Source organism: Pseudorca crassidens, chromosome 21 (assembly GCF_039906515.1).
Source record: "Pseudorca crassidens isolate mPseCra1 chromosome 21, mPseCra1.hap1, whole genome shotgun sequence".
Classification (NCBI taxonomy): domain Eukaryota; kingdom Metazoa; phylum Chordata; class Mammalia; order Artiodactyla; family Delphinidae; genus Pseudorca; species Pseudorca crassidens.
In genome coordinates this window covers 5,493,209-5,519,303 of record NC_090316.1, presented here as the reverse complement: position 1 = coordinate 5,519,303, position 26,095 = coordinate 5,493,209, and the positions used below count along the sequence as shown (strand labels likewise).

The window sequence follows — 26,095 nt, the reverse complement described above, 5'->3', positions numbered from 1 at the left end:
CCAAGTGACTGAAAATAACCAACCAAACTTAGAGGAAAATGCCAGTTGTACATTCTACTTATAAATGAAATATTCACATTGGAAGACGAAGATACTCACTGCATTTTTGCCTTGATCTCGACAGGAGCTGCACGTTTTACACTCGATGCACTGCCACCGTAAGGCCTTCACTCTAACCGTTAGCTCAGGGGAAAACTTTAAACAGGATGGATGACCTAATAAGGGGAAAGTTCGCAAACAAAACAATGAAGAATCATTTTGTAACTGTATTAAAGGAATGAGGTAGAAAAAGGCAATTTTCTTAAACCAAAACATCAAGGAAAACAAGAAGCCCCTGGAAGCTTGCCACACACGCCTCATCAGGGCTGGGCACTCAATTCAGTTTTATGCGTGCTAAATACATCACCCTCCCCAATTTGAAAATAAAAGCTTGACAAACTCCAAACTTTTATTAAGCCCGCATTAATTAAAGCACTATGTGTGTACACATGCTCCCATGCATATGAATACAAAACATACCTGGGCCATTTCTGGAAGAGTAACACAAAAACTGTTTACAACTGTAACATCCTAGGATATAGAGCTATGAATATTTTGCAGGAAAAGGATTTTACATTTTACTTTATACCCTTCTGTGCTCTCATTTTTAAAACAATAACATGAGTTACTTTTACAACTAAAAAATATATTTTTTAAATGCCATCATTTAAAAGTGAGTTATGGGGCTTCCCTGGTGGCGCAGTGGTTGAGAGTCAGCCTGCCGATGCAGGGGACGCAGGTTCGTGCCCTGGTCCGGGAAGATCCCACATGCCGTGGAGCAGCTGGGCCCGTGAGCCATGGCCGCTGAGTCTGCGCGTCCGGAGCCTGTGCTCCGCAACGAGCGAGACCACAACAGTGGGAGGCCCAGGTACCACAAAAAATAAATAAATAAATAAATAAATGTGAGTTATGTGCTCATGATTTAAGGCACTCAAGCTAAAATTAAAACCTAAGCAATATTTCTATTGTGATCAAAATTAATAGTAACAGAAAAAAATGTTTCCTCTCCCGAAAGTTAGTATCAGTTTGATTCTCAAAAACTTAGGGTAGCCAATTTGCTCTTAACTCTGAAAAGATTTATCCCTTTCCTCTAAAAATTCGTTATGTTTATTTTTCTTCAGTGAGAGAAAGTGTTGGTTAAATTATCTTCTCTCCTCTCTCTTCTAGTCCTAAATAATTTTCTCTTTTAAGAGATGATAAGAAATTTATCACCAAAACATCACTAACATCCAAGGAAAATGGAAGAGGTGTAAAAACCTCACCCATAATCTCATCATCCTACAATAGCCATTTTCGTGTCCTACTCTTCCTTTGTAAACTAACTAAAGCCCTTGCATGGTTTTAATTATAGAATATATACGGCTTTGATTTGCTTTTCTTCATTATTTTATTCAAGCAAACTTTATATTTACATTCCTTAAACTGATTATATTCCACTGACTTGACACACTATAACCTACCTGACCATTTCCCTGTTGCAAATATTTAGACAATTACCCGTAACAGTTATTAGATCACTAAAGTGAATTATTTCATGATGATAGATTCTTTCCTTCTTTTAAGTTAATTCCTGAGAATAAATTACTGAAAGAGGAGTTGGTGAGATGAAATAAACATTGCTATAGCTTGAGAGGTAGACTTGCTCTGCCAAAACATGCTTCAAGTCCTATGATATAATACCCAGTGCCACCAGCAAAGCACAAATACTTTACCACAATTTTATCAGCTCCAGTTTGGGCTCTCTTATCTTTTGAGCTCTATAAAAGCTATAAAGTAACACTTCGCTGCTGCTTTGGTGTGCGCTCCTATTATTATTTGGGTAGAACGTTTTTCACACGCTCAACTCTTAAATTTCTCTCGTGTGAACTGCCTATTCATAGGCTCTGCCCCCAGACTTCACGTTTAGAATGTAAGCACGCGCTCTATACTTTAGAGCTTTTGGCCCCTTGCCATATTTAATGCAATTATTTTTCTCAAACAATTCTTGCTTTTAAAAATTTGGGGTATTTTAGTTCTCAATTTGAAAAATACCAAATTTCGTATACTTGACCATGTCCATACTTTCTTCCTTGGTTATTCTGATAGCCAAGCTCCAAGCAGCCCTCCTGGCAACACCACCAGTTCACGCCCTTGTGTAGTTCTCTCCCACAGCTAACAGGATACTGCTGAGATGACAGCATGACTTCTAAGGTAAGTATAAGACATGCTGCCAATTCCACCTTGCTCTTTCTCTCAGATACCTGCTTGGGGGAATCAGCCGCCACCTGTGGACACTCATGCAGTCCTATAGGAAGGTCCACAGGGCAAAGAGCTGAGGCTTCCTGTCAACAGGCAGCATTAACTTGCCAGCCAGGTAAATGAGTCACCATGAAAGCCTTCAGATGACACAAGCACAGGACCTGCAATCTTAATTGCAACCTCATGAAAGATCCCAAACCAAAACCACCCAGATAAGCCACTCCCTAATTCCTGACCCAAAGAAACAACATGAAATAAACACTGTTTGTTGTTGCTTTTAGCTGCTAAGTTTTGTAGTAATTTATTTCTATAGCAATGGTAACTAATAGTTATCTTACTAGTTCTTTAAAAGTCCCCTCTATAGTAAGATTTTCAAAGTACGCTCTTCCCTATCTTACAGAAACTCCGAGACCACCTCAAATATAATGCTTCTTGGAAGGCAGGGCTACAACACGACCCTCTCCCTGCTCCCATTTCATTCCTACCTCACCTAAAGCAGATTCATTTTTATCTGTTTTATATATTTGAGTTCTCATAAGACTTCTGAAGGGTTCCATTACTAAAATAGTTTGGAAATCACTGTATTGTATGACATATCACTATATTTTTGTCTAACCTTTTATGATTTTATGGTTTATATTAACTGTGAAACCACCCAGAATTCATTTTGGTTTGTGGTATTATGCTGGATATGGTCACCACTACTCAAGATCTCTTCCCACCTCCTTCTAATGCCTTCTATACATAAAAACCGAAAAGCTGAAGACTATACTTCTCAGACTCTCTTGCAGTTAGGCTCTAGATACGAATTAAATTCTACCAATGGGATGTGTTTGAGTGATTTCTGAAAGGCAGTAATGAAGCAAAGACCATCTTCTTCCTGATACTGTTTTCTAATGAAAAGTTATGAAAACGCCAGTGTCTACTCTCCACCTTCATAGCTATCCAGAAGCAGTTGTGACGACGGCCGAATTCAGTATTTCAGCACCAGCTACAGAACTCAACGGTTCTGCAGTACTTCCCACTTCCACCTCTTCCAGATGGAGGCAGATGCAGTGGCTCCCTGGTGGGCCGTTCTGCAACGTCCCAGGAATCAGTCCTTGAGGCCCAGTCCAGAGCTTGCCTCTTCAGCCCTTCCAACGATCTCACAAAAACCTGATTCTAGTATTAAATTCCTCTCCCGTTGAAGTATGTAGTGTGTTTTCTGCTTTCTGGACTAAATTCTATTTGTCACTGGTATAAAACACTGACTATTAAGCCAATGATTAAAGATACTGCAAAGCCTCTTAAGTTCTTAAAATGCAGACCAAGACTATCTCTGGAATTGACAAATTAGGAGACTCTTTGCAAAACCTTTTTTAGAGCCCAGAGTTTCACACAGCTCACTAAATTGCAGTGTCAACGCTCTATTTCCCAATGTGACATATGTAAGTTTCTATCAAGAAAAACAAATCTGTTATCATCCTGGTTCTATTCATGAAGCCTGAGGCATAAATCAAGAAAGATAAGTAGTGATTATTAAAGAAACCAGCAATAACTTCTAACTGATTGCTGTGATTTGAACAGATGTTTGATAGTGAAATATAAAGATCAACAGAAAAAAATAAGTCTATGGAAAGCTTTTTATAAAAACAACAATAACAGCTGAGGCCTGATTTAACTTAACTGAATAAAACATTTCAACTATACATTTAAATCCCTCCCTCATCTAGAAGCTCATCTCAGGTACCTAAAACCAGAATCAAATTAAAATGTTCCTTTCTTAAGGACCAAGGGTACAAACTCCAGTCAAACATCCTCTCGCCTGAGGGCACCTGTCACAAGGACACAAGGGCTACATACCACTGTTGCCGCAGTCTGCACAGGAGATTAGTTCCTCTGGCTTCTTTTCTCGGTTTTGGTCTTTTGTACCAAGACAGAAACTACAGATGGGGATTGGTTCAGCAACTGGCTGTAAAGAAAAACACAATTCACTCAGGTACTGGGCTTTTTTTTTTAGTATAAATATAAAGACATTACAATTACAGTTGTAAATTCCTTCGAGAGTTACATATAATTTTAGGACAAATGTATCCCCTTCCTGAATTTCCAACAAAGTAGGTGAGTTTTTACCAAGCTGCTTTGGCTGGGCCTTTACAAACAGTCCCCATAGTGACAAGTTTGGTCCAAAAAATCATATCCCAATCATGTTGGTCACTTAGAAACTAAATGATACAGTGTGGATTAGGCAAAGCAAATCCATTACCTAAGATTGAAAACTTCAACTGAATTAAGCACAAGAAATCATAGTATCAGCCCTTAAAAGGCATGTGATGTAGGAGAAAAATAAGATGTTTAATAAGCATAATGAAAGGTAACAGTAAGAGCTCTGTACAAATGGGAAAGATAAATTGCGACTGTGGTTTGGAGGAGAAGGGTTGAACGAGGAAGATAACGCATATTAAGTGCCAGTACTTAATACATGTTGCTATGGTATCTTAAGAAGCTTGTCCAAGGACAACAGATAGTAATTGTTAAAAGCAGGTTTAAACCTAGGTCTCTAGGTTCCTCCACAGCACTGGATGGAGAGAAAGGCAATACAGGTAGTGTAAACAAGGTGAACTTCGGTTTGCAGTCTGCCAAGGCTAGTGCTTAAAGGATATGGCTTCCGTGATGAGTGGAGGGAGGAAGACTAGACCACTTCTTTAAGATTGCCACTGAATGTCTTATAAAGAAGTTGGACTTTATCCTGAAGAAAAGACGAACAGGTTACTGAACCAAAAGATGATCAACTGTATTTGACAAAAATAATTCCAGTAGCAATAACGAAGACAAACTGGGGAAAACCTAAAGATAAGTGGAACAATTAAACAGTGATTGCAACAGTCTGGTGAAGACAAGATAAGAAGCTGAACCAAAGCTAAGGGAAAGGAATAGGAAAACATAGCTATGGACTCAGAAACCAGCTAGTTGCGGAAGTGATAGAATAGGAATTAAACATGACTAACTTAACTGAAAAGATGGGAATGTCATCAACTGTGAAAGGTGAGTCATTTTAAAGAAGAAAACCAGGAGGAAAGCAAAGGGATGATGAATCTGATTTCAGGTGTGTTTAGTTGGAGGTACTCTCATTCACCTCTCAACTACATATGCTAAGCATTGTGCAGGACAGTGATACAAACCCCTCAAGATGCTTTTAGTCTACAGGGGAGAACGGATGTTTGCAGGTACTATGATAGGGAAACAAAGGAAGAAGTGACCAAGTAGGGAAAAGTGGTATCAGGGAAGGGCTTCACAGAGGTATCTGACAGGCAGGCATACCTGAAGGGGATGTTCAAAGAAAATATAGAATCATACAGAAATGGATTTGGGAGATGGGAGGTATGAGCTTAGTTTGGGACTTAATGAGGTTAAAATGCCTAAGAAACATCAAAGGGGCAATGCCCATGGATCTGGAGTTCAAGAGAAAAGGTGGTCTGGAAATAAAAATCTGGAAGTCACAGACAGTCAGCCCTCCATTTCCGCAGGTTCCACATCCTTGAATTCAACCAACCGTGGATCCTAATCAGTTGAATCTGGAACCCAGACCCTGCAGATACCTTGAGGGCTGACTGCACGTACAAAATGGCAGTAAGGCCATCACAGTTGATGAGTTCTCCCATGGAGAACAGGTGGAAAGAAGAAAGCCAAGGTCAAAACATCAAAATTTAAGGGACTGGCAGAGGAAAAAGCCTGAAAAGGAAATAGACTAGTCAGAGAGTTGGATGGTACATCAACGTAAAAATGTCCAACACAAGCAAACTAACAGTACTGCTCAGCCAAGCAGTGAAATGAGAGATGAACAGCAGGAAGCTGTCGTAACAACTGGGCCTGTGGTAAAGACAACCACAGCCTTTCTTTAAAAAGAAATATGAAAAGGAACCAGGGACTAACGTCGGGAAAGACTTCATCCAGGAGTAGAAACTTGAAGTAACCTCTAAAGAAGGTAGAAGCAAGGTCATGAGGCTTAAGCTTTATGCTGTAGCCTCTAAGCACCACAAGAAGATTTTAACAGAGGAATGGTATGAGTAAGATTTGAAGTTTAGAAAAGTCACTCTGTACGTGGTTGGAAATGGATGGGAAGGGATATGATCTATGATCCAGGCCCTGAGTACCAAGGGCCTGCATTAAGGCACTGATGAAAGGACTGGAGAAGAGACAAAAGAGGTATTTAAAGGTATAACTGGCAGGAACTGCTGGCTAACTGATTTGGGTTAGGAAACACAGTAAGAAGGACGCAAGACTAGAAAGACACCATTAAAGAAGTGAAGAGGCAAAGCCACAGAATGGAAGATATTAACTCACATTTAACCAACAAATGTTCATATCCAGTACTGTATATACAAAGAACTCTTACATGTCAATAAGGAAAAGACAGACAGAAGACTTCAACAGGTACTTTACAACAGAAAATACATATGTAATATACAAGTGGCCAATAAACATAAGAAAAGATGCTCAACCTCACTAGCCATCAAGGAAGCAGATCTTCAAGGATGGCTAAAATTATGAAGACTGGCAATAGTAAGTATTGGTAAGAAAATGGAACAAAAGAAACTCTCTTACCCTGCTGATAGGAATATAAATTGACAAAACCACTCTGAAAACTACTAAAAATAAACACAGCATACCATATGATCCTGCACTTCCACTCCTGGCTATATACCCAAACGAAGTACATACACACAATATATAATAAAGCATACACAAAAATGAGCAGAGCAGCATTATTCATAACACCAAAATCTACTCAAATAAAAACTACCCAAATAACTATCAATGAATGGTTACACAAATAAATTATGTTATATCCTGCTACAGTAGAACATTAAACAGTAATGAAAATAAATTACAGTCAACATATCACAAACAACAGCAAATGAAAGAATAGACCCAGAAGAATACATAATATATCGTTTTATTTATATAAAGTTCAAAAATAGTTCTATATTATTGTAAGTCAGGATAGTGATTATACCTTTAGGGAGAAAGAAAGAGGTAATGAATTGGAGAGGGGCTTCTGAGGTATAAATAATGTTACTTTTCTTGACCTGGATGATGGTTTCATGGATCTTAATTAGGAATTAAGGCATACACTTACAATCTGTGTACTTTTCTGAATATATATTTTAATTAGAAAGTTAAATTTAATTATGAACATCTATTGAGGAGGACTGTGGTACCTCTGGAATATTCTGAAAGAAATACCGATGGTGATTTAGACAGTGAAGTTTGGAACTTAGAAAAGAGGCTAGAGATAGATTCAAAAGACATGAGTGTGCAGGTGATAACTGACAATGCCCAGTGAGAGGGTGGAGGTAAGTGGAGTAGGTGGAAGGGGTAGACAGTAAAGGGAGGGGAGTAGAGAAGTGAGACAAAGTCGGGATAGAAGAGCAGCAACATTTAGAAGCATCAGAGGAAAAGCAGGCCAGAAAGGACCAAGACAAAACAGAACCAAGAGAAGTGATGACACAAGAATTTCAAGAAGCAGAGAGCAATCAAAAATCAATGTTGGGAAGATAAAGTAACTACTGGATTCTACAACTGAGAAATAGCTGGAGACCTCACTAAGACAGAGCCCTTCTCAGTGACAGGATAAGAACTGAAGTCATAGGAACCAACAAGCTGCCATGCAGGGACGGAGAGTAGACAGGAGATAGCTAAAAGGAAATGACAAAGGGTTTTGATGTGTTCTAGTTATTTCAAATGAGAAAGACTAAACCTATTTAAATGTGGAAGAGAAGACACACATGGTCCAAGAGATTCAAGAAACAAGAAATAACAGGAACATATTATGTAGTAAGGATTAGGCTACACTGTTCAACATGGCAGGCACTACAACATGTGGCTATTTAAATTTAAAATAAAACTAATTTAATCCCTCAGTCATACCAGCTACATTTAAATTGCCCAAGAGTCACATGTGGCTACTGACTACAGTTTTGGACAGCAAAAATACAGAACTATTTCATCATTACACAAAGTTCTATTGGAAAACACTGGCTTAGAAAAGAGGATGGATTTGTAAGCACAGGTAAAGGGACTGGCCTTCGCAGACAGAATGGTGTAGATGCATACTGCTTGCAGGTGGGATGGTGGGAACAGGGAAAAGTCGAGGATGTTCACTTTCAATAGCCTCATTATTTCTGGAAAATAGGAAATAAAATCACCTGCTATAAGTGGGACAGTGATTGGCTAGACAGACCATGAGAAAGTGATAACTGACAGAGAAAACTGAGAGGTGAGACTGGCTGGGTTTAAGAACAGAGATAACAGCAACAACAGAAAAACCTCCTATCAAAATGGAAATGGACACACATTCCTCAGGCAAGACAGAATCAGCAAAGTATGTATTAACATAGAATAAATTTGAAATACAGAAGAGAAAAGCTGATGAAATCCCTACAAAGTGGCCCCTATATTTTCACTAAAATAGAAGGCTATGTTTTTGCTTAGAGAAGTAGATAGGTATGGGTTTGGGCATTTACAGAGCAGAAAAGTCTGAAAATCTGTGTGGAAAGTGACAGGGAATCACTTCGTGATGGAAAATAAAACTGTCAATCAGCCCTAACCACAAAGCTAAGATAGAGAATCAATGTGTAGTATTTCCAATCGAGAAGGTTGTACAACTTTCCTTAGCACCTCTGAAGCCTTGGACTCACAAAATCAGAGAACTGTAGATAGACAAGATAAGCTAACGGGTGGGAATTCCCCAGAATGCAAATGCAAATATTTCTACAACAGTGGGCCACAAAGTTAAGGCTGGACATCATAAGCAGAACAGGGCCTGACAAACTCAAAGTCTGAGTTAAGGACCAATAGGAATCCTGATCAAATGGAAATAAAGGTCCAGTAGAAAGTAAAAGAAACAGAAAAGTAGAAAAACTAAAGATTGTAGTTAGCAGAGGAGTGTTAGAGTTTCTGATTTCCTACGTATGAAGTTCTTGCTAACAAAGAAAACCCCAAATGGCAAATGTGCATGAATTCTTTAACATTTAGTAAACACTATTCTAGACAATTGAGGATACAATGGTGAGAAAGACAAAGCTCCCACTTTCAAAGAGTTTTACATTCCAGTTGAAAGCAGAAGAAAGTAAAACTGAAGACAATAAAAAGTCAAAAAGCTGGGAAAGCATGATCTTAGAAGAATCATATACATGTGTTCAACTAAGTGAAAATGACGACTGTGCCCAAGATAGGAAAGTTCTGCAAAAACTTTAAGTTTTAGAGAAAAGAATATTGGTAAATGACAGCTCTCCCCACCACCCGCCCGCACACACACACAATCAGAGCTCATGGTGGGAAGAACTTCATGTCAGAACTTGTTCCATAAGAGAACAACAATCATCTGAGAAGTGGTAAAGATCAAGGATTGTGTATCAACTTGTCTTCCTGGGTCTCTCCCTACCCACCCTCTTTTTAAAATAGGGATAAGAGTATGGAAAAGTAGCTCCACTAGGAAGATATGGACACAGTCCAATGTAAGGATCTGCTACTGGCAGACTAGTGGTTCCACTTTCACATAAAGTGCAGTGTATCTCTTCAGCAGTCTGGCTAAAAAAGAAACAAAGCTGGGTTCAGATAAAGAATCCTGTATAACCTGCAATCGTGGAGCTGGAGAAACCTATGTTACAATAAGAAGCTACAGGGCAGAGCAGGAACAGTATCATAACTCAAATTTAGTTAACATAATTAACAGATATTAAGTTAATCTGCTGCTACTTCTGAGGGATAGATTAGATCATACTTAAGGAAGCAAACATGCAAGGATGAAGAAAAGAGGAAGTCTGTAAAACAAATTGCTATTCTTCAGTATAGGAAATATAGTCTTAAAAAAGTAAAACTATGCAGTAATCTGTGTCTTCAAGCATATATCTTTGTCATCTAGAACCAGACAATAAAGTTCTTAATGGCAGAAATGTTATTTAAAATCATACCTAAGAAATCTTTACCAAAACTATCCCCATATGTTCCTGTATGTTCCCTGTAATATTTCTGCCGTTAATATTTTTAACATATGATCACTGCTCCATATTACTAGATTTTGTCTACCTCAAACAAAATAATTGAGTTCATTCAAGCCTTTCATTAAAGTTGGGGGAAAGGGGTGGGCAGTGATTTAGACACACTGGCTGCATGGTTAACTTGGAGCTGTGCAGGCAGTGTAACTCGGTTATTCTGGTACTTATCAAACAACAACAGTCTTAGACCTTGCCTACTCCCTACACAAAACAATTCGATTATTATCAGCAATAAAAAGTTTAAACAGTATTGGTATTTACAGTGTGAAAATACGACAGGCTGGAAAGCAATTTGTTAAGTCAATTAAAGACATTGGTCCAAACAGACTCAAATTTTATACAGACAGATACTTTTCAGTAACACATGGCAGTACAGCCATAATTTCCTTGAACTAAACACTGTACAATGAAGATGTTTATTCTTTGACATCATAGGACCAAGCATAAAAATAATAAATATTTCAGCTACCAAAACAAAATTGAATCCATAAAGAAATACTATTACCAACAGTGATCGTGATATTTTAACTAATTGATAATTTCAGGGTTTTAAAAAAAATTATTTTCAGGGCATTTTTTAAGTGCAATTTGGGAAAGAGTAACAGTACTTTGAGGATGAGTCATTTTAGCTGATGAACTAGAAGCAAAAAAGTGGTTTAAATAAATCATCTAGGTTACAAAATAAATCTGAGGTTTTCTGTGTTGATCAAATAGAACTGCTAATCAGTTAACTGTGTGATTTGTTTTAGCATATGCCTAACCATATCGTGAAGTGCGTAAAAACTTACAACTCCAGATCATTCTCATTCCCAAAATATCACTGAGCATGAAAATCAGTGAGAAAAGCTAACACTACATTGTGCTCACTGTAAGATTTTAACCTGAAATGTACTGGGGTAGTGATATTCATAACATTTTCCAAGTAAAACTCTTACCAGCTGATTTCAATTATCCTGTATCACAAAGATAAAATAAGAACAATTGATAATCCATGAGTAAAGTCTTTTAAAATATGTATAGAGATACACAATATGCAATATAATCACTTGTTCCCAGAACTGTCCAAACGTAGTCCTTATATCTGATTGTTCTCATATCTATATAAAGTAAACCTACTCCTACAGCTAATAAAACAAGAAAAAAAATTGTAGCAAATGACTTTACACACCATTGAACACAGAAGCCAGAGTGAGCCTGTTAGAAGGTAAATCAGAACAGTCGCTTGGTGCCCCAAACTCTCCATCCAGCCCAAGCACTTCCAGCTTAAAGGCCCCATGTGATCTGTACCCCCGCACACAAGCCCACAGTGGCCTCTCTGACCTAATCTCTTATTGCTCTCTCCCTCTCACTTTCTACTCCAGCCCCCTTGCTTGCTCTTTCTTTACAAGTCAACTGTTCCAGGCCTTTGCATTTGCTTTCCTTCTATCTGGAATGCTCTTCCCTAGATCCTTCCTCTACGCAAAAGTCACCTTCTCAGTAAGGCTTTCTGTGGCCACTCCAACAATTCAAAGCAACTCACCAGCTACAATAATTCATAAACCCCTGCCTTTATTTTTTCTTCTTAACTCTTTTCACTAATTAAAATATTGTGTGTGTATGTGTATCTTATCATTTGTCCCCCACTAAATGTAAACTCCATGAAGGCTCTGACTTCTGTTTGTTGAGGACTGTATTCCTAGTACTAAGAACAGTGCCTAGCATGTAATATGCATTTGAGAAGTGTTCAATACATTAATCAAAGTACCTTGAAAAACTGGTAATAATAAGAAAAACAGTATCTCAGAAAGAACTATGAGTTGGTTATGAGCCTGATGAAGCTATGCACAGCTCAATAATAATCTTAATAATATAAAAATGCTCTACTGTTTCAAAGTAATCTCACCAAGTGATTTCATGGCCTCAATAACTAAGTAAGATTTCGGTCACAGCAACCTACTGCCATTCAATTTCTCAAAAGTAGGGGGAGATTTGTGGCAGGAGGCACTTAAATTGTACCCTGTGACATGGGTTGCCCTAGGCTGCCTTAAGCACCACGTTGAGATCTCCACAATAATCACTGGATGGCAGCACTGAGCCAAATACACAGTAGATGCTCCCATTAGTAGACAGATGGTTGAGTAGCATTCTGACTTGCGTTTTTGGAAATAACTTTGATTAAAAAAAGAACAGCAAAAATTTTGCCCAATGATCTCTATTACATGAGGTTACACCATGAAAGAAAATAAATTTTGGACACAATCATTTAGACAATCTTAAATATAATGACATTTTCTAAATGCTGAGACACATTATCTGGGATATTCCCATCTTTATTAAAGTCCAATTTTAATTTTTCCCAGACTTGACGTTAATTTTTTAATCCACTATATACCTGTCACTGTCTTCATCTTCTAATATCTTCTGAGGACCTCAAATCCACCTTTATGTTGTCTCTGTTCTTAAACACTGACATAAAGGATAATCAAGAATCTGTTTTGTTGCAATTATTTCTTTCAAGACTGACCTGAATGATAAATTCTGGAATTGTGACCACCCGAATTTTCAAGGAAAAAAACCCTGCACTTAGACTTATGATTTCAGAAACCTCTAAGAGATCCTGTCACAGACTATCAGGCAATAAAGATTTGTGACTTCTTAAAAGCTACAAATTCTCGTTTTATGACCACTAGAAATGATTGAGACAAGTTAGCAGAGCCAATGTTAAGAGTATGAAAGAAGTACGTAATTCATATAAGACTCCCTATAATACTCAAACATGCATTAAGCAATAATAATGGTCATATCGTTCTTAGACTTAAATACGAAATATCTATAAAGCACTATAAAAACATTATATAAAAAACTTAATGTTCAACTATAATTGTTGCAACTCATTTTTTAAAAAATCAAGTGGCAAATCACAAAAAGGAAAAATATTGTATGATTCTACTTATATGGGGTACCTAGAGTGGTTAAATTCATACAGAAAGTAGAATAGAGGTTACCAGAAGCTGGGAAGAAGGGGAGAATGGGGAGTCACTGTTTAATGAGTACATACTTAAGATGATGAAAAAGTTCTGGAAATGGATAGTGGTGATGGCTTTAAAACACTGTGAAGGGAATTCCCTGGTGGCGCAGTGGTTAAGAATCCGCCTGCCAATTCAGGGGACACGGGTTCAATCCCTGGTCCGGGAAGATCCCGCATGCCGTAGAGCAACTAAGCCCATGCGCCACAACTACTGAGCCTGCACTCTAGAGCCCGCGAGCCACAACTACTGAGCCCGCATGCCACAACTACTGAAGCCCACGTGCCTAGAGCCCATGCTCCACAACAAGAGAAGCCACCACAATGAGAATCCCACGCACCGCAACAAAGAGCAGCCCCCGCTCGCTGCAACTAAAGAAAGCCCATGAGCAGCAACAAAGACCCAACGCAGCCATAAATAAATAAACATTTTTTAAAATAAAACACTGTTAATATACTCAATGCCACTGAATTGTACACTAAAAAATGTTTAAAATAAATTTTATGTAAATTTTACAATAAAAAATAAAAAAATTAAGTGCTATGATTTTTCATATTCTCACAAGTCAGCTGATTGAAGTAATAAGGTCAAAATTGATAAAGGTGAGAAGCAACTACTATAATTTGTCCTCATCTTGAAAACCTGTATCTTTTAACTGTTCCTGTGGAACCCCTTATTATGTTAACTTTGAGTGCAGTAATTAAGACTTAGAAATATAGTTTTAACTCTCCCCAAAATGAAAACGTTTTTAATTACTAATAACAAATTATGGTTATTAAATTTAACCATTAGGCATTTTATTCTCACTGTACCTACACCGAAGTTGGTTACCTTTTAATCCAATTACATAAAAATAGCTCACCCTTATGCCTTAACAATTTTCTTGTAAAACAAGTCTAAGAATAAAAGTCTATCAATCAAGCACCAGTCTCAAGCTGAAACCTCTTTCTGACCACTGTGTGATCCAGCCAGTTTCTGAACCACCATAAGCTCCTCTCAAATCTACCCACTGAATTTCTCTTCCTTACATTTAACTTTTCCTAAAACCACAGCCCTCACCTACCTCTTTGAATTTTTCTAGTGGTTCAGATCTATTTGTTTATCCTGTTTCTTCTACTGCAATTATAATCAAGTAAAATAAATTTAACTGCAAATTAACTTTCTTCAATGGATATTTATTTCACACAACTTGAAATTTAAATAACTTTCAGCAGAGATATCATTTATTAGTTGATGATATCTACTGCTGAAGTACTGTTATATATAATAAAGCTAAAAAAATGGCTCTATTATATATAATAAGTACCCAAAGGATAAAGAGGAGGTAAGTCTTAGCTTAGAAAAGACGAAAACTGAACTATTCTTAGGTATGGTATAGTGAAGGAAACCAAAATGTTGCTCAGTGACAGAGCACACGGAAAGCAAATATTGCTACCTTTTCAAAATACTATCCAAAGCATAAGAAGTCTGGTAAATACTACTGTTTGGTAAGCACTGTAATGTAACATAAAAATTTGAGAAGACAAAGAATCAGGACTCACATTTTTAAAGCACTTATAAATGTCAGTAAATACAAAAAATCCACACAAAATAATTAGAAACCAATTAAATTGGTTTCACTTTTCACATTAACCACTTACACACACACAAAAAAAAAATTCAAAAGCAAGCCTTTTGAGAGGATGTTTGCACGATTCGTTTTTTCCAATATTAGAAAAGAAGCAAACTGCCCATAACAGTTCACTTTAGGAAATCAATGCGTTGTTGGAAGGCATTTATACACTGTTGAAAAAGCTGGACATTCTAACATACACTGTCCCTCTTCCAGTCAGGCAAGTCCTCCTCTCGGTTTCACCCAGTTCTTCATTCCTTCACTACCAACGGCCTTGGGTGAACTCATGCTCCTTCCAAATCCTTTCCAACAGCTTAGAATCCAATCTGCCTTCATCTTTTCCAGAAAGACAACCCTAGGTAAGCAGAAATCACCCTAGACCTCTTAATTCATCTCGTTAAGTGCCTGTACACAGTATGTACTAAGCACTTGCTGAAATTAAAATACAACAAAATCATGCTTAGCTCCAAATAGGTTTATTAGCTACTTCCTCAAAGCCTTTCCTCCAAGAATCGATAACCTTCAGGGGAGACATAACTTGGGTAGGATTTAATCTCTTTAAATTCTTCAGCACCTCATAGGCTATTAAGTACTCTGGCTGCTTATTAAACATTCTTTTAGGATAATCTTTTCCTCAACAGCATACAGTCATAAAAGACTGTATAAAATAAAACAACATGAATGGCCTGGAATAAAACAACATGAATGGCCTGGAAAAGAGTCCATTTTCTACTATTTACAGTCTACAATAAGGTAACCTTGCATAATTTTAATCAGTTCCAACATAATCCATTAGCCATTACAAAGCTTTAATAGGGGTACTAAATTGAGTTCTTTTATTATTATGAGTTCATTCAATAACTTCTACACTTAGATACCATAACAAGATCACTGGTGAAAGAAAATACATTACTGATATAATGAGATCAGTAACAATCAATTTCAATTTACACTTTTACTATGTATACAGATTACTGTACATTTAGATGAGAAAGTAATCATCTGTCAAGATACTATAACAATTTTCTATTTCTTAATCAGAGGTGACATCAAAAATGATAATATGCTTATTTGCTGGATTTAAATTCTATGCTAAGAAACAGTAAAGAGTTGTCTTTCTTTCACATATTCATCAGTTATTTGAAAGCTCCACTTTCAGTTTGTCAGATATATCACTATGTATCAATTTCCTCATTCATCCAAATATGATACTGCCAAGTTATTACTGCCTCTCCTTTCCTTTGTGGGCCTTTCCTTCCTATTTCAGTTTCTTTTCTATACCGATGGCTCTCCCCTAATTCACAGTCATATCACCATATACAATCTTCTACACGGACTGACTCTCTCTGCTCTTTGTTTCTGCACACTACTACCAGATTAATCCCCCTAAAATACTTTTTTTCATCCAGTTACTCGCCTGGCTCAAAACTTACACAACACATACCAACTCCTGCCGGCTGGTATTCCATTCCCTCCACCATACACCAAACTACCTTCCTCACACTATCTTCCTCTACTTCCAATTACTCACTTGTCTTCAAAGATCATACTTAATGCTCTTTCTCCAGGTTGTTTTACCCCATCCCTCAAAGTCCTTTGTATCCCTGCCTCTAAGAATCAACTCAGTACAGCTTAGGGACAGACTGGGCTCCTACTACGGCATCACTTTGGCCAAGTTACTTAACATTTTGGTGTAAAACGGTACAACATACCTACCTTTCAAGTTATCACGAAGATAAAATGAGATAAAGTTATTGGGTGTGTAACTCAAACATAAGAAGCACCTAAAAACTCTGACTTCTTATATTCCTTTTCAAAACTGTATCTATCCTTCAAAGTTTACCTTTGTTAAATGACCACCACTTTTTAAGTCAGGGCAAATGTTTGTTTTGTTTTGACACCCCCAAAAAGGCATGGTGATAAAAATTTTCCATGGGCTTACAGATTTTCTATATATGTTATTTATTTGCAAGACTGCATTAAGTTTTTAAGTCTTTCTGCACACACACATTTAGCACTTAAAAAAAACTTTAGTGGTACCTGAGTATAACAGTATTAGCAAAAGAATATTTTCTATGCTATAAATATACAAAAGTGATGGTTTACACGACGCAAGATGTTCAACAAGACTTTTGTGTTCCCTTACATTTTTAAGAGACTGCAATTATAGGCATTTATTCTGGCCAAACTAAGGTCTAAAACAAGTAGCACTTAAACAAATTGGCAAAAAGCATCATTTCCTCAAGTCCTTACCAAAAATAATAACTGACACATATCTGACAGAACAGGTAGTGCTCTGCTACTACCAGAATCACGGTGTTTGGAATTGGAAGGGATCTTCAAAAAAACATTATATACTAATTTTACCAAAGATAAAAAACATTGTCAAAGGCTATACATGACTAGTAAAGTAATTAAGTTATTCAGTCAGGTAGATAAGTCTGAATCTATTCATTAGAGTATTAACTCTAGTCAACAGCTTCAACTAAGTCACTCAAGTAAACAACCTAAAAATAAAATAATTTTTTAAAAGAAAGAAAGACCTTACAGATGGGAAAGGTTGAGTTTCCATTATTGGTAAACAGTGATACCATTCACTAATAATATGGTGTGGCAGGATTTAAACTTACATACTTAAAACTAAAGCTGACCAGTCATCCTCTCCTGCCTTCTTCAAAGAGAAGCATTATTCGCAGCAGTAAGAAATCAATCTTTGGGAATTCCCTGGCAGTCCAGTGGTTAAGACACGGCGCTTTCACTGACGGTGGGCCTGCGTTCAATCCCTGGTCAGGGAACTAAGATCCCGCAAACCACCTGGTGCGGCCAAAAATAACTAAGTTAAAAAAAAAAAAAAGGAATCAATCTTTTACCCCTTTTTCCTACTCTGAGGGAATGATTAAGGAGGCGGTAAGGAAAACAAAAATGTAGAAGCCACAGCAGGTTCCTAATTGTAACTAAAAGGCTAAAGAGCCCTTCTGTTTCAGCACAGCACATTAGGGTCTTGGTAAACGAGGAAGGCAAACTGTCTGCCTAAAAAACCAAGAGAGGGTATTGAGAGAGGGTCAAGAAATGTGGAGGGGGCTTCCCTGGTGACACAGTGGTTGAGAGTCTGCCTGCCGATGCAGGGGACACGGGTTCGTGCCCCGGTCCGGGAGGATCCCACATGCCACGGAGCGGCTGGGCCCGTGAGCCCTGGCCACTGAGCCTGCGCATCCGGAGCCTGTGCTCCGCAAGGGGAGAGGCCACAGCAGTGAGAGGCCTGCGTACCGCAAAAAAAAAAAAAAAAAAAGAAATGTGGAAGGCGGCTGGAATGTGGATAAAGAGGTGGCCAGTAAAAGGACTTTGAAGAACTGTGTAACACTCAGTTCTAAGACTGTTTCCATGCTACAATAAAGATGTTGAAACTTGTACTCCACATGAAAAACAGAAGTGAGCGATTTTTCAGTAATTAAAAAAAAAAAGTGAGGGAACTTCAGTTTGTTTCTTCACAGAGCAGGGCAGAGGTAAGAGAGCCCACTCAAGGAGCCCAGTCAGAAGGTTGTCCCTGGGCATCTGAGTAAACCTGCCCCACAGGAGGAAGGAGGCTGTTAGGAGACCAGCCTCAGCATGGAGGCTGCAGTGGGAAATGCTCTCCTACATACAAAGCACCCTGGGGTTCTAGGACTTCCAGAAGTAAACAAGAATACTTATTATATATTTGTCAGCTTCCTCATTTTTAGTTTTAATAGAAACTAGAAAACTTTTAATAGAAATAATAAAGTTTTAATAGAAAACTTTATTGTTTACCCTAATAATAAAATCATTATATTCTCATTTTAAAAATTAGCTAAGAAAGAGAGAAGAGACAGTTAAATTCTCCCTAGTCTTTCTCTTCCTCCCCTACAATACCTACCATTTACTGAGCAACCAAAACACTGTCATATATACTTTATAGTACTAACACTTTTACACCTAACAACCACCCTATGGGGTAGGTACTATTATCACCATTTTCCAGATGAGAAAACAGATCCCTACAAAGATTAACGTATCCTCGGTCATAAAAAGGGGCAGAGCCAGATATTATACAAACCCCAGGCATACTGGCTTCAGGGCCCACACTCTTCAACCTGACACTGTGCTGCCTCTTTTCATGTACATTGTTCTCAGCTTTCCCTATATATACAGGTTTTTTTTAAACAAAAGACATAAATAGGCTCATATTACATATGACGTACAATCTGCTTTTTGTTAAATTTATTTCCACAATAAATCTAAATCAACATCATCTTTCTAATGCCTATATAACATTCATTACATGTTTTAAGATAATTTAACCAATCCCATATACATGAACATCTAATGCTTCTAATATTTTATTATATCCAATGCTGTAATCAAATATCCTTGTACATACATCTTTGCTCACCTTTGGGATTACTTCCTTAGGAGATATATATATATATATATTTTAGGATATATTTCTTGAACTGGAATTGCTGGGTCAAAGGGGTGCACATTTCTAAGATTTCTGACACATGCTGCCAACTGAATTTGAGAGAAGCTGACTTCCACCAGTAGTACCTGTGCCAGCTAGAAAGCTGTTGTCTCTCAATTCCAATCTCACCCTTAGGCTGCTTTGTGATGCTGCGCTCAGAATGCACACTTCGTTTCTCCTTGCTCAGCTGCCTTCCCATTAGGCTCCACCAGTCAGGGTGCTAGAGGGAGACCAGAAGGTAAAGACAAAAGAGTGGACTTGCTCCTTCTGGTCTGTCTCCTGTTCCTGCCAATGCCATCCTAGCATTGGTCCTTTCCCAGCAGCAACAGTCATCTGCCGTCTTCAGCTTCTTCCAGCTCTCTCAGGATCAGCCTCATCAGCAGCAGGACAATGTATATCCTCTATCCTCTTGGGAGGTCTGCACCCCAACTCTGTCGGGCACCTCTCCAAGCTTTTATTTTTTATAAATTTATTTTATTTATTTATTTTTGGCTGTGTTGGGTCTTCATTGCTCTGTGCGGGCTTTCTCTAGTTGGGGCGAGCGGGGGCTACTCTTTGTTGTGGTGTGCAGGCTTCTCATTGTGGTGGCTGCTTTTGTTGCAGGGGTCTAGGCAAGTGAGCTTCAGGAGCTGTGGCTCACGGGGTCTAGAGCACAGGCTCAGTAGTTGTGGCGCACAGGCTTAGCTGCTCCGAGGCATGGGGGATCTTCCCGGACTAGGGCTCGAACCCGTGTCCCCTGCACTGGCAGGCAGATTCTTAACCACTGCACCAGCAGGGAAGCCCTCTCCAAGCTTTTAAAAGCAACCAAGCAGTGGGCCCTCCTCATAGGTCTGAACTCCAGCTCCATGGGGCCCCTCCTCCAAGTTTCTAGGTTCTAATAATCCAAATCTCTTCCTTTTGTTTTGTTATCCCAGCCTTAGGAGTGGTAGCTGCTTATGGAAGTTATCATCTTCAGTGTTCCCACTGTGCTTTTCAGTTCTCCAACATCTGCTTTATCAATGCCCTATCCTGCATTCTCTCAGGGTTTCTGTTTTTCTGACTACATCTTGACTTGGTATGTTATCTCATACCTTTTTTTTTTTAGTTTTTATTTTATACTGGAGTATAGTTGACTAACAATGATGTGTTAGTTACAGGTGTACAGCAAAGTGTGTTATCTCATACCTTAATAACCTGGCATATCTATCTTCAGGCCAGTGTTCTGGACTGAACTGTATCCCTCCAGGATTCATATGTTAAACTCTAACCCTCAATGGGACACCTGTATCTGGAGATAGGACTCTTAAGGAGGTAAAGTTAAGTGAGGTTACAAGAGTGGGTCCCTAATCATAGAGGTCTGGTGTGTTGTAAGAGCAGAAAGAGACACCAGGGCAGTGTGCCCAGAGGAAAGGCCATGTGAGACACAGCAAGAAGGTGGCCATCTGCAAGCCAGGGAGAGAGGCCTCAGGAGAAACCAACCCTGCTGGCACCTTGATCTCAGACTTCAGCCTCCAGAACTGTGAGAAAAGAAATTTCTATTTTTTAAGCCACCCAGTCTATGGTATTCTTCAATGGAAGCCTTAGCTGACTTAGACAGTCAGCTAGTAAAATCACCTCACACAATTCTCATCTTCAATGTTACCTCTACATACTATTGTCCGTACCATCTCTTATGCATAAGGACACCAAATTCGATGCTGGAGAAACAAGGTGTAACAAAACTAGTTCCCTCCTTCTGGGTCTCACAATCTAGTTGTAAAACCAGAACATACACATTAAAAATACGTTACAATACAGGGTAACACATGATAAGGAACAAATACAATGAAAATACTATGGTTCAAGGCACCCAAATGAACCTATTTAAAATAATGCTTTTCTAAAATGATAAAAAGTAGGACCTCATCTTATTTTTTTAAAGGACTATATAAATCTTTAATTAATAGCTAAAACCATTTTCTTTAGACATGGATTTAAACAGTCTCACCAAACTATGGAAAAGAACAAAAAGCTAATTTTTTTCTCTAAAATCACTGACACATTTTACACAATCTAGATACTCAATTTCATTAGTAGTCTTGAAAATAAGAACCCCAAACTTCCAGATCTCATATTATCTTCTTTAATTCAACAAAGTAAATGAAATCACTTGTCCTAGAAATGTCTATCTGCAATGAAGATCAACAGTTAAAAATGAGTACGTCTCTGAACTGTCTTCGAAGTCATTTGAGACGATATGCCTGTTTCTGAAGAATAGATTTTTTTTTTGCAGTACGCAGGCCTCTCACTGTTGTGGCCTCTCCTGTTGCAGAGCACAGGCTCCGGACGCGCAGGCTCAGCGGCCAGGGCTCACGGGCCCAGCCGCTCCGTAGCATGTGGGATCTTCCCAGACCGGGGCACGAACCCGTGTCCCCTGCATCAGCAGGCAGACTCTCAACCACTGCGCCACCAGGGAAGCCCTGAAGAACAGATTTTTTAAAGTGATGTAATAATTTCAGGTAGTTACCAGGACCTTACTTCTCTACACCACCCTAAGGTTGTCCAGAACACATGAGCACATGCCCACACATGCCCAAGTGGATATTACATCAAATTAAAATGTCTCTTTCAACCATAATTCAAGAAGAGTCATGTACCACAATGTTCACTGCAGCTCTATTTACAATAGCCAGGACATGAAAGCAACCTAAGCATCCATCGAAAGATGAATGGATAAAGATGTGGCACATATATACAATGGAATATTACTCAGCCATAAAAGGAAATGAAACTGAGTCATTTGTAGTGAGGTGGATGGACCTAGAGTCTGTCAAATAGAGCGAAGTAAGTCAGAAAGAGAAAAACAAATACTGTATGCTAACACATATATATGGAATCTAAAGAAAAAAAAAGGTTCTGAAGAACCTAGGGGCAGGACAGGAATAAAGAAGCAGATGTAGAGAATGGACTTGAGGACACAGGGAGAGGGAAGGGTAAGCTGGGACAAAGTGAGCGAGTGGCATGGACATATATACACTACCAAATGTAAAACAGATAGCTAGTGGGAAGCAGCTGCATAGCACAGGGAGATCAGCTCAGTGCTTTGTGACCACCTAGAGGGGTGGGATAGGGCGGATGGGAGGGAGACACAAGAGGGAGGAGATATGGGGATATATGTATGTTATAGCTGATTCACTTTGTTATAAAGCAGAAACTGACACACAATTGTAAAGCAATTATACTCCAATGAAGATGTTAAAAAAAAATAAAATAAAATGTCTCTTTCAGACACTAATATATTTCATCTTCAATATTACCTCCGTAACAGTATAAATAAAGCCTTAAGTGTTTAACAAGTTTGAAGCCTGAGGACAGTAGCTTGTCAAAAGAAAAGGCAGTGTCCTGAGGGTGGAGAACACAGTGACGTAATGCTCCACAAGGAAAGCCCTGGGCTCACAGACTGCACACACAATAAGAGATCAAGGAAGCAAGCCTGAGCAGCCAGCTTGGCTTCATGCTGCACATTTTTGGCAGACAGTCAATTCCTTCTGCTGTTTTCCTAGCCAGCACATTTATCTCTGTAATGTCACCAGATCTAGGGAGGGAGTGAGGTTGAGAGGAGGAGGAAGACCAAAAAAACTGTTTCACAGGCTGCCAGCCCCTCCACACGTGCTGTCACTCTACAAAGGATGTGTAGAAAGCCAGTGTGCCGCCGCTGCACAGATCCAAACGCTGCAAACACACGGTGCACATGCACGCGCACATGCACACACACGCGCACTCCACCCAAGAGCAACTGCAGAGGACAGAGCTGCCCGTGGAAAGAAGAAAGCCTATACTTAAAGTCTTGATTCACAAGCAATGACTCCCTTCTGAAACTGATGTCAGTTCTTGGAAGAAGGAAGGAGGAGGGGAGGTATTCTGACCCTGTGGGGAAACAACACAGTCCGCAAAAAAGCCTCAGCTGGTCTGGTCCATGCCCACTACAAGCATATGCTACCACAGAAATAAACCAGTAATACTTCTGAGAAGCAAAAGCATCCTGTCTAATAACAATTACCTTATAAATACCTAATGTACACTTTGCCAATGACTACAGAGAATAAAAATGAATTTCAAGGAACAGTTCATATACCCTAGAAAGTCTTGTCTATATGTAGGGAAGTATGCTGTTCTTAGTATTCCTGTGTGTGTGTGTGTGTGTGTGTGTGTGTGTGTGTGTGTGTGTGTGTGTGTGCCGGCATGCATGTGTGTGTACACAATAATAATATTGAAACTGGAACTGGAATATGAAAGTAGAGATCAGAATTCATAGCTCATAGAAACTCAACACTATTAGTTTCAATAAATGAATACTGCAACCCCATGACACATTGCATGAGTCACTATTACCAAACGCAATACATGAAAATAAAAACCCTGAGTATTTATTTAACCTGAGAAACCAATCTATTTCAGTCTAAAACCAAAAATGCCTTTTCAAGATCAAATGCTGTATCTCCAAAAATAGAATACAATCTGCCCCTAAGAATGTGTCATAAGAAACAAACAGGAAATATCGTGTGTTGAAATCAGTAGTTATAAATAACTTTGTTGTACACTGACATAGTTTACACACAAAATAGATTCAACCAACAGTTGTGCTTAGGACTTGCTTCAGTGTAAACTTTAAAATCAGCTAATTAAGGAGACAGCTTGCCAGGAAGCTATCCAAGTTCTCTAGTCCTAGTTCTCCAGTAATGGGCAACTTAGCCTGTCATGTTCTTCATTTGTAAAATGAAAATATTTGACACGATTATCTCTAAAGCCTCTTTCAGTTCTTAATTTCTAAAATTACAGGTTAAATACAAAACAGGGTTTCCTACTTTCAAGGAGCTCATAATCTAGTTAAGGGTAATCGTATTGGGTAATCATAAATGAATTAGCAAATAATGTAAGACAGTGAGTGAGTGGTCCAGAGGAGTGACACAAGTGTGAGACCATTCAGCGAGGCACTGAGCTGACAGTCCTGACGTTAAGTAAGGGTTTTAGAGGCTGAAGGAAAACTGAGGCTGAGATAACTTCAAAATAGAGCAAAGAGTTCTGCTGGGACCAGGAGGTTCATCGGGATTCGAACTGTTAACTTCATAACCCCAATCAATTAATTCAAATTCCAGGTAGCCATTATCTCATTACCTCTATCGATAAGGAAAAAGATATTAAGCGTTAAGGCTTAAAAGATATTAAACATTAACAACATAAAACACATTTGCAAATTTTGTATTACTTAGCCCAAAATACCCTCAGCCTAGTATGACTGATTTATACAGAGCCAGAGAGACTAAAAAAAGATTAGGGCGAGTGTGAACATGACAAGCTTGATCCACAGATAGTAAATCACAAAGCTCATCTCATTAGGATAAATAATTCAAAGCTCACATTTTTAACTCCAAAAAACCCTAAAGCTTAATAAACAAAAGCAAACCCTGTCCTCCCATGATACTTTCTTTAATACTGTTCTTAAATGAACTTTCTGTGAAGATGAAAATGTTCTAGATCTCTGCTGTCCAATACGGTAACCACTAGCTACGTGTGGGCTAGTAGGTACCTGAAATGTGGCTACGTTAATTTTTTTAACTTTTTTTTTTTTCTTTTGCAGTACGTGGGCCTCTCACTGTTGTGGCCTCTCCCGTTGCGGAGCACAGGCTCCGGACACGCAGGCTCAGCGGCCAGGGCTCACGGGCCCAGCCGCTCCGCAGCATGTGGGATCTTCCCGGACCGGGGCACAAACCCGTGTCCCCTGCATCGGCAGGCAGACTCTCAACCACTGCGCCACCAGGGAAGCCCCTTAACTTTAATTAATTTAAATTAAAATAGCTACATGTGGCTAATGGCATCTGTATGGGTACCATTCTAGAAAATCCATATAGAGGGAAATCACATTTTAAAACTGATAAAGTTTTAAAGTTGATGCATAAGACAATTATAAAAAGTGAATACAGCAATGTCTACACAGCAATATTTTACCCTGAAAAACAGTTTTTGACAAACTCACCAGTGTATGACTACATGCACAGCACCCTGTGCAAGGCCACTTTTTAATACCAAGTGCTTCACATCATGTGTCATCCCTCACCTTTAATATAATGCTCTGAGGGTTTAGTTTAGTCGGCTGATGAAAATATAGCTAGCTACCTATACTGGTTCTCTTTCATCCCCCATAAAATGGAGATAACAGTAACTAGCTCTGTCTGACTTGATTAAATGAAATAAAATGGAAACCATTAAGTACTCTGAATTAAAACATAAAAAGGCATTGCCAAAAAAAAAAAAAAAGGCATTGCCACTACTTTATACAGGAATAAAATTTTAAATATTATTTTTAATGTTGTTATCTCAAGAAACTTCACAGTAACTGATTCTCACTGAAAAACCATATACAGTACTATTTATTCTATCTAGGTACATGTAACTTAACAAGGGAGTTTTTTTTTTAAAAAGCTATAAGAAAAGGCATAACAAAAGTGTCTTCATTGAAAAAGTTACATATGAGGTGGTCCTAAGTCAACTCTGTGTGTGTATGTATTTTACGTTCCTCACAAAACTTTTAATGCTTTTTTCTGTTTTCCCACAAAACATTAGATATTAGCATCCTTTGTCAAAAGCACAAAAATCTTATTAAAGAAAAAGTACACCTTTACCTAATTTAAGAAGATAAACCCAATTCTTGAGTGATAAGTTTACCTTT

General features: G+C 38.5%; 1 protein-coding gene across 2 annotated transcripts in view; it reads right to left on the bottom strand.

Moving 5' to 3' along the window:
• Positions 1–26,095, bottom strand: part of KAT6A (lysine acetyltransferase 6A) — a 109,737-nt gene that overhangs the window by 50,408 nt on the left and 33,234 nt on the right. For both annotated transcript variants that reach the window (XM_067721908.1, XM_067721909.1), the window contains exons 3-4: positions 4,120–4,228; positions 100–215 (exon numbers count right to left, since the gene is read on the bottom strand). In XM_067721908.1, coding sequence (XP_067578009.1) covers positions 100–215; positions 4,120–4,228 — 225 coding nt within the window. The remainder of the gene's footprint in view (positions 1–99; positions 216–4,119; positions 4,229–26,095) is intronic.